The sequence below is a fragment of the Merops nubicus genome, unplaced genomic scaffold (assembly GCF_000691845.1).
Source record: "Merops nubicus isolate BGI_N331 unplaced genomic scaffold, ASM69184v1 scaffold19057, whole genome shotgun sequence".
NCBI classification, from domain to species: domain Eukaryota; kingdom Metazoa; phylum Chordata; class Aves; order Coraciiformes; family Meropidae; genus Merops; species Merops nubicus.
In genome coordinates, this window is record NW_008622479.1 from 1,638 (window position 1) to 11,605 (window position 9,968).

At 39.3% G+C, this 9,968-nt stretch overlaps 1 protein-coding gene across 1 annotated transcript; it reads right to left on the reverse strand.

Annotated features, from left to right (window-relative positions):
* Positions 1 to 2,906: 2,906 nt before the first annotated feature.
* On the reverse strand, positions 2,907 to 9,572 carry RSPH1 (radial spoke head 1 homolog (Chlamydomonas); the record flags this gene model as incomplete). Its single annotated transcript, XM_008944807.1, has 8 exons — positions 2,907 to 2,956; positions 4,772 to 4,924; positions 5,378 to 5,600; positions 7,257 to 7,328; positions 7,627 to 7,762; positions 8,000 to 8,090; positions 9,241 to 9,346; positions 9,459 to 9,572. Coding segments are annotated over 8 exons (945 nt in total), but the record flags the coding sequence as incomplete, so codon positions are not given.
* Between the last annotated feature and the right edge of the window lie 396 nt (positions 9,573 to 9,968).

Consider the following 9,968-nt stretch of genomic DNA (forward strand, 5'->3'; position numbering starts at 1 on the left):
TCCTTATCTCTACTTTCTGTTAATCCATTTTCAAACTTTTCAAAATCTGGGCATGCCTTTGCTAAAATTATGAGTTGTCAAGAAAATGTATGGGTTAAAATGTTTTCCCTTTTGCCCCTAAACTAAGATTTCAGTATAGATTTCCTGCTTTGAGATGAAGAATTAAAAAATGTATGATTTATTTCAAGAATATCAGTACAACATCTTTATCCTAGCCAGGCCACAACTAGTTACTTTACTTCAAACGCAAACTGCTATTGGGTGGTAACTCTCTCCCTCAGGCTCCAGTCCCATCAACATTCCTATAAATATTCCCACAGTATGACAGAATCAGTTAAAGTCAGACAGATACATATCTTAATAATTAAGGTATTTCTTTGACATTATCAGGAAAAAAAAAAAGTTTCAGAGCAGATTATTCACCTGCAGAAGAGGAGATGTGGCATTTAGCACTTGTACAATATTTTGTGCAGCTCTGTATTGCTCTCTACTTTTAACTTACTATTTATACAATGCTATTTGAGGCTGGTAGCTTACAGAGGGCTTCTGCAGCTGCTGTGTCCTGCTGGCTGCTTCCTGATTGACAGGTTCTTTATTTAAAAGGAGTTGCATGTTCAGTAGTTAACTGCCTGCTGATTAGGGGGTGCTGGACTGCTTTTTGCCTGCTATGCAAGGATGCTTGTTCAGGTGGGGTATGGGACTACAGCAAGCAGAGCTCTGGTAATCTGTGCAGGTGAAAGGCAGAAACTCTCCTTCAAACAGTGTGGGCCTGTGCAACACCAATGCTGATGAGCTAGTGGGCCTGATCTCCAGAACCAGTGAAGAAGGTACCCTTGGCATGTCAGTGGTGATACCCTAGGGAGGTCTTGGGCAGGGGGATATTGTGTCTGTGTCTCATAGAGCCATGGGTGATAGGTTACTCCCCTGTGGGAGGTGTGTAGTGGTCCAAGTGCTGTGTATCAGCACTTTCAGAAGGAGGTGTGCACACTGTTCACTGTTAAGGAGGGCAAATAGGAAATCAGCAGAGTCTCCACAGAGGTGAAAGCCTGAGCTTGAGTTGGAGGGATGTCTAGGGGCTGTGCTGGCTGGAGTCGTGGATGGGGACTTCCCTGACGGAAGCTGCTGAAGTTCATGGCTTTTGGCAGCAGGAGAAATGTTACTTCTCCCTGCTCAAACCTGAACACAGAGTGTTGGTATTAAGCCTTAAAAGCCATGGAAGGGGAACAGATGCTGCCAAGGAAAGCCTCAGAGCAAGCTGTGCCCAGCTTGAGCATCCACAGCAAGTGGTAGCAGTTGGAGATACCCTTCTGGAGGGAATAAAGGAACCTGTCTGCTCACCAGACAGGGTATCATGGGAGGTTTGCTGTTTGGTAGATGCCTGGTTACTGGGTGTTGTAGAGAGACAGCCAAGGCTCACCTGGACCCCTCATTGCTCATCAGTGTGACCATCAGTAATACTGCTGAGGAACACTTAGAGCAAAACAAAAGTAACTTCAGAATTCTGGGTGGCAAAGGACATGGAAACACGGAGGATGCTCCTTCAACCTCTATGGGAAGAGGTCAGGTAGGACGGGACACAGTCCTGATGGGTAACAACTGGTCACATGCATGGAGTAAGAGTATCTTTGCCAACAGGTGTACAAATCTGGCAAGGGAGACTTAAACTTGATACTTCGGATGGTGATAACTGCTGACACTAAGGAATGGACTTCCTCAGGTAAGGTAAATAGGGCAGGGTGATGGGAGCAAGATACCCCTTGGGAAAGATAAAACAAGTCAAAACGGTCTTAACACATTAAGTATATTTATACAAAAAGACCCAGCCTGGGAAACAAAAAGCAGGAACTAGGAATTGCTCTGGGTGCAGATGCAGAACTGTGACATCCCTGGAAAAACTGAAACATGGTGGGACAGCTCACACAACTGGAGTTCTCCAGTGAACGAAGGGCTCATTAGTAAAGACAGAAAGGGAAAATGAGGAGGAGTGTTTTCCTCTGTGTGAAGAAGCAGCTTGAATGCATCAAGCTCTTCTATATTATGGACAGCATGTTTGTGGATCAGCAAGGGTATTAATGTGGCATAGTTTTGGGAATTCAGTATAGAAGCACTTCCTCACCCTAATCAGTTGACAGTATCCTTTAAACAGGTTAATGAAAGCTAAGGGTAAACAAGAAACTTGTTTACATGTTTAGTTGTGTTTAACCTGTTTACTTGTATATAACTGCAATACACACACACAAAAAGTAGTAGTAAACAGAAAGTGAAAGTGAAAACAGACTACAAAGGAAGACTTTAAGAACACTGTGCAGGTATACGAGGAAAGCAAAATTCAGTTTCACTTCAAGCTGTCAAGGGGAGATTTAGGGCAACAAGAAGAGTTCCTACAGCTTCTACATGAACAATTAGAAAAGCAAACAAACCAACAAAACAAAACAAAACAAAAAAGAAAGGAGAAAATGTAGGCCTGTAATTGTTGGTCTGGTGACAGGGGACACAGACAGAGTCTAGACCCAGTGCTGCCTTGGTCTTCAAAAGTGAGACCCCCATGACTCTGTGCCCAGAGGCAGGGTTCAAGGAATAGACAACTACCAGTTGTGGGAGAAGATTGAGTTTGCTTCTGCAAACTTGTGAGGGCACAACTTCTTGCCAACTACACAATAATTCTGTACTGAATTCAACAGCAGGCTATCTGCTACATGGATTAAAGAAAGTCGTTGTCAGACTGCACACTCTGAGATCATAAAAGTTTCAGAGAGATATATATTCCAGACAGAACAGTGACATAGATGTTTATTCAAAGTATCTTAACTCATACTTTTCTGAATAAAAATTTTGCAGGTTTACCATAATAAATTATTTACTCTGCAATTTCCTTTTTTTTTTTGGCTCTTAGTAGCTGTATCCAATTACTCTGCTTCCTTTGATTCATCCTCCTTATCCTCTAAACTAGTAGTTCCTGTGGAGGCAAAGGAAAGACAGGACATAGAGATGCATTTTGTTCTAAAACACTGGAAAGTAATCCTAGTAAGCTAAAATATAAATCTAGGGCTATGCTTTCTACCTCAGACCTCCTTCCCCACTACTTTTCACTGCCAATGCTTGAATTTAACTGCTATATGTTGTTTGTCAGTTGCCAGACAGACTTGGTACACACATACTGACTGCCAGCCAGTCCATATGTAACTCTGGAATAGCTAAAGAATGTCTCCCATTTAGACAATATCATAAGAAATGTGGAGCAAGAAGGATGGAATTCTTGTGTGGAAGAAAATCTGATGGTAATGGGACAGAGAATATAAGGCTGCAAGAACAGATTTTGTTACATCTGCTCTTCACAGTATACATATTTTCTTCAAATCATTTCTTCTTACTATAACTTAATCTTGCTGAATATAAAGACAAGAGGAACAATATGTTGCTTAATTAATAATAGATGTAGATCTATGCTGAAACATGTATACAATCATCCATCTCTTTAATTCTAGAAATGAAGAGCTGGAAAAAACTTTGAAAACATCTATCACATTCACATGTTTTCATGCATTGATATATGCATCTATGTGGTCCCTGACAAATACTTGTGTCCATTTGTTATTTAAAGAAAATAATACAAAAAACAATGGGGATAACAGAACTGCTTCATTGTGGTAGACTGGAAAATTTATTAGAATTAGGTTCAGTCAAAATGGTTATTTGAGTCCAAGAGACTTTGAGACAAAGCAGGGTCAACAAACTTTTGCCAAATCCAAGGCAGAGCTATGCAGGAAACCTGCTGAGATATCTGCTGGATCTGATCCAAGCTCAGGGACCCGGTACAATGTCAGTCCTACAGATCAGCTAGCTGGCTAGTCTGCCCTGGAGCAGAAGAGCACCTTCAGAGGTGATGAGTAAAAAATGAGAGCAAATAAACTACAAAAATTCTGAGAGATGACCTAAATGTCTAGTCTATAACTCCAGGCATTTTTACATGGTTTAATAGTCTTTGTGATCCCTATGGATAGTGCTTGGCTATGATTTACTGTAAAATGGACTGATTACAAACAGATAAATTTATCTACTGTTTTCTTATATCAGATATGTAAGCTTGTAAACATTAACACTTAATAAACACAAACAAGACCTTTGGGTGGATGCCTATACACTAAATATGAGAAAACATAGATGCATCATTTTGATGCTTCTTAGTAATTTTGTATTTAAAACAGGGTTCTGAACAGCCTGGAAGAAAACCTGAGCATCTGAATTCCAAATCTCTTGGGTCTGTAGGAGAAACAAATCGGTCAGAGACTGTTCAAACCATCATGCATAACAGTACCTAAAATTTGTTTCTTCAGATTTCTTTTGCTTCTTTTTAACCTCAGCTGAGAGAATAAGAATACACAGTTCCATTCATGAGATAAAAGTGAAGCGCACAACCCCCCCTGAATTGTCCAGGGTGTGAAAACTTCTTTCTCATTTTTGTACAAAAAAAAGTTTGAAAATGTAATCACTTAAAAACTCAGCTCTGCAAGTACTGTCGACTATACCTGCACAGATAATGCTGCACAGAAGTGTCAGTTCTAATTAGTGTTGTTACAGCATATGAACTGGACTACACAAAGCTAGTTTACATCTACATAAGACTGCCCCCTTCTGAAAGGTAGAGATACTCATGGTCTCCTTAACTTGATAATGGACCTCGCAGAAGCAACATAACTTCAGCTGATTGGCATACACCATTTCAAACACTGATTGCTAATTGATGAATGAGCATGCATGCCCCATTCTTCACCTTGATCCTCCTGATATTTGTTTTCTTCTTCTTCTTCTTCTTCTCTGCTTCCCTCATTTTCCTCTCCTGCATCCCTTCCTTGGCTAAAAACTTCACTGGATACTTCATGAAGAGAAGACCTATCATTGCTTCCCTCAACAGACTCATCAGCGGCTGAAATACAAGAATTAGAAATACCAAAGAAAATTAATTTTACAAATTTGCACCCAACCATTGTTTCCATCCAGTAGCTAATAACTCTTACTGAGTTCTTCAGATTTTACTTATATGAGAAATCCCACAAAAAATTCTGTAACTGTTTATAATCAAGTTTGTATAACATGCCATGTTATAGACTAAAATGATTCACAGGCTTTCCAAGACAGTTGTATCTCACTATGCTTTGTGAAATAAACCAGTCACAGGTATCTACCATGCAGTTTATGAACAGACTTGGCATTTCCTAACATTCAAGATGCCGTAAATTATAGGGGGAAAACAAAAACAAGCAAGCAAACAAAGAAAAAGACCCCCACATCCTTTCACACCACTTGATACTAAAGCTGAAAAATGTGGTTTCAGGGGATAGTGAAAGCATGGAGTTTCCAGCTGTCCAGCAGAACAAACCTGCAGTTGATGGTATTTTCTCCTCCTCAGCTACTGTTGCCGCTGCTCCTTCTTCAACTGCTTCTGCAGCTGCTGCTTCCACTAGGGAGGCTCGTTTGGAAGAAGGTGGATTTTCCCCATGGGGAGTCCAGAGTGTTAATTTGGTAATTTCTGATGCTTTCCATTTTGGTTCAACAAATGAGTGTTCCTCCTCTTCTTCTTCTTCTTCTCCTTCTCCTTTATCCTAGAAGACAACCCAGCTGAAATGCAGCACCTCATTTTACAGTTATTAAGGGAAGAACAAACATGATGGGTTTGTGTACTAAAACCTCTTTATCTAGGCTCCAAATGGCAATGGCATGGCCTTTTAAAGTATTTGCAGGTGGAGGAACTTCAGCAGCCACAACTCTTGAAAGAGAAGTACACTTTGAACCTTGACAAAGTCAGCTGACTTTTTTTTTAACGTGAAGTTTTGTCTCTCCTTTAAAGAGAATGGCTGTGTGATGCATGTCAAATGTCTCTCCTCTTCTGTGCCTGTGTACAGTACAACAGTGGCAAATAAGACATGCTCTGTCTGGGAGATGCTACATTGTCTATCTCACACAGGAACAGGGTGGCAAAACAGCTCTCTTTGCCCCAAACTTTGCTTAGGGTAGGGAAAGGATCTAGGAAGCAGCAAGGTACTGCACAAAGCTTATGGTTTTGAAATTTTAAGATAAATCATGCTCTATTTTATCCATATATGAAGGAGTCTTAGTAATGGAATCCTTATATGTATTGCAAGTTAATTTCTTCTTATTATTTTTTTATATGGGCTTTGTTCTGCAATTATTCAACTAGAGCAAAGAGGCAAAATTTGATCTTACTTTAGTGACAGCACCGTCCCTTGCTTTAGACAGTTACTACAGCATTCACATGAGAAGACATTATTGTTCCTGAGAACAATGATTTTCAGAAGTGGAGTGCTTAACCTTAGGTTCTTAAATTCATGTTTAATATGCCTATATCTGTACATCAGATAATTCCCAACTGAAGTGAGGATACTAGATACATACCACTTTGGATGCTCATATGGATTTAATACTTAATTTGAGGATTTTGTGCTTTTAGCCAAAAAAGGCAAAACAGTCTCCATATTTTGCAAATCTCTATCACTAATGATGGGAGTTTTCAATTATTATTTTGCCTTTGTTTTAAGAAACAATTGCTGCATTGGAGAATTTACAAGGAGTGTCTAATGGGAATAACTGTGTCAGACAAGAAGCAGCAAACTCTAAGTTATAATGTGGCATATTTCCTTGAAACCAAACCAGTAATACTAAGATATATTTCTTATTTCTATAGCTATTTTGCAGCATATTAATCATAAATGTTTCAAAATATTTGTGCATGAAGGACAAGGAAAAACAAGCCCTGATCCCAGCTGCTGCCTACAATTATTAGAAGCTGTGGATATCAAGCTCCTAACAGGACCGGGACAACAATAAGACTTATTTCCAAAACACAAATCCATTGGGAATTACCATTTACATGTATAGCATAAACCAGTTCATAAATATAAGAAGAAATATTTCTCATTGTTTAAATATATCTACGTTATTCTGTGTTTTGAGATGTCAGATGTTTTGGGAAGATACTAATTCTTATCTTTAAGCAGAAAGGACTCTTGTCTGCAAGTGGTGCAAAAATCACACCTTGTACTTGTCAAAGCTTACACAGTAGAGAAGAAAGCAAAACGAAACTTCATTTACTTCTTTAGAATGCATGATTTTCTACCCTTTTTGACTTGTTAGAACTCCTTTAACATCAGTGTCTGTAAGGCATTTTATAGATTACTCAACAACAGATTTAATTTACTGATTTTTCGGATATTCAGTATCATTTTCACTATTTCTTTTACCTGCTCTGATTGTACGTATTCACCATGCTGTTCACATCCAATATCAAAGACATATTTGCCATAACCTACAGGCTGAACAAAGATACAAAAACCTTATCAGGACTATAAAGTTAGTACAAAGCACAGAAATGTAAAATATGCTTTTACTACAAAATTCATAAAACAGTCAATAACAATATAGTTTGAAAGCACAGTTGCAGAGAAACTTGTTATTCTACAGATTAATTCAGTTTCTTATATTACACTTATAGTACAAGAAATACTACAAAAGATCAGGAGTCCAGCTTTTTATTTTAAGTGAAAATAGATCATATTACAGGAATTTAATGTTAATTGTTCATATTAATAGAGAGTTTTCCAGCACACTTACATATCCGTTCAAAAACTTGCCCTTAAATCTATGGTTTAGGTGGATAAGTTCAGCATCGCCTTCCTGGTTTCCATTTACCCAGCCGCCAACATACCTAGAACCTGTGTCTTTATAGACATATGTACCTTGCCCGTGCCTAAGAAGAAAACAAGAATTTTGCCTTGTATTACTGAGTATTAAGAATTTAGGATGTTGTTATACTTAAGGTATTAAAACTGTGTGATTTAAGTAGCTGAAATGACTCAAGCTGCAATAAAGTGCCAAGGTCATCCAGTAGCACTTGATTTGCTGCAGTCAGCCATGCTCTGAAAATGACCTCTGCAGTTTAGTGCCATTGGGTGACTTGAAACATCACTGTAAGAATGAAACAAACCTATTGTGGTTAAGCCATTCTCCAGTATAGGTGTCTCCATTTGCATATGTATACTCTCCAAAGCCATGTCTCTGATCATTCACCCAGTCTCCTTTAATGAGAATACAATAAAAACAATGCTTTATTTCATTGTGTGATATAGTGGTTGGTTTGTAAAGATATACATGAATTATTAGAGAAGGAAAACAAAGCTATGACAGCACTGTGATTCTTTGCCATTCCTTACATCTTTCTTTACTCTAATTCCTTGTGCTTCTTCCTTCTGCCTTTTCCTCTCCACGCATATTTATCTGACCTCCCTTTCATTTTGTCCATCATGGCCTGTCTCAATTATCACTCTCCATTATCATTATGAACACAAGAAGCCATATGAGATCCTGCTCCTATTTTTAAATTTAGCGACGCATTACAGTTGCATTAGATAATGTGACATTTCCACTCAAATAAAAAAAGGGTCTACTTTAGTCTGGCTCATTTGCTAAAATTGTCCTGTCAGTCAGAGGGCATATATACTCAAAAGGATGCTATATTGTGTGTCTTAAGTACTCTTCTACTCAAACTCAAAATGAAAAAAATAAAAATCACAGGTGCTTATGCTCCCAAAAGGTAAGATTTGGCTGCTCTTTCTGCTCTCACTTTCTAGTCCTCACAACATGAATGTTCCTTCTTGCCTAGATTAAAAAGGAAGGGGGCCAAATATTGTCCCTTGAAGCCTTAACTGATATTCAGTGTTTTGGAATCTCACATGGAAGAAGGGAAAGAATGCATGTTTCAACTTCATCAAACTTCAAAAGCATCCCAATCCCTAAGTGCTCTAATTAGTAGGCTGTTTTTAAAAGATTAAACTAATAAAGTCCTTCAGGACATTATACTAAACACATCTGTTGTTCTGATCATAATTCAGAAATAATCTCCTCCACCAAAATTGAACTGACTTTTTAAAGATACTTAATATTTCTCAGGACCTGGAACACTCCACTTGGAAGGAGGACATTACAGGAATAAACCACTACTAAATACTACACTTGTCACAGTAATCAACATAAATCTCCATAAATAAACCCTACACTTCTCAAAGCTTGTAGTAAAGAAGGAGTAAACAGAAAACATTCTGTAGCAAATTTATCTTCTTAAAAGAATACATTCTCCATTTCACTGTCTCCTTGCATTTGGGGGTGGTGGGAGAGAGGAATGTGTCCTTTCAGTGACAGAAATCCTTGCAATTGTGTTCAGTGTCTTACCTTCATATTTTGATCCATCTGGATAAAAAAAAGTACCCTTGCCATGCTTTTTGCCTTGAAGATACTCTCCAGTGTAGTAAGCACCATTTTTAAATCTGTATGTCCCCTGAAATATATTTGGTATAAATAAATATGTATGTCAGTTCTCACTTGTGTTTCAGTGGTGCCCAGAACTGCCGAAACATAACCACAAGTGTTGCCTTCTGTCACTGTCTTACCTGTCCACTTCTGAAACTGTGTTCATATTCTCCGTCGTACGTATCGCCATTGGGTAGACGTGCTCTGCCACGGCCATGTCGCTCACCTTCTGGATTGCGTTCGCCATCGTACTCCTGATCCAATGTGGGGGGGAAAATTGTCTAAGAGGGGTAGACCTGACTGAATCTGATCTTATTAGACCAAGGAAAAGAGGTGTAGCTCAAAGCTGCTCCAACTTGGCTTGAATCAGAGACTGTGGGAGCACCTGGCCAACAGCGCTGCTGCTGCTGCAGACACTTTCACCAGATCAGAGGCTTCCCTCCCCCCCTGACACACTACTGGACAGTACGGATGACTTCTCTTCATCCAGTGGAGAAGTCAGGCATGTCCCAACTCATTTAAATGGTACAGCCCCGCTCCCGAACCCCCCTGTGCCCACGGAAGAAGCGCCTGGGGAGCTCTCCCCGGCTCGGCTCGGCCCGCCTGCAATAACTAAGACAAGTAGTAAGACACCGTGACCGGTAACGCTC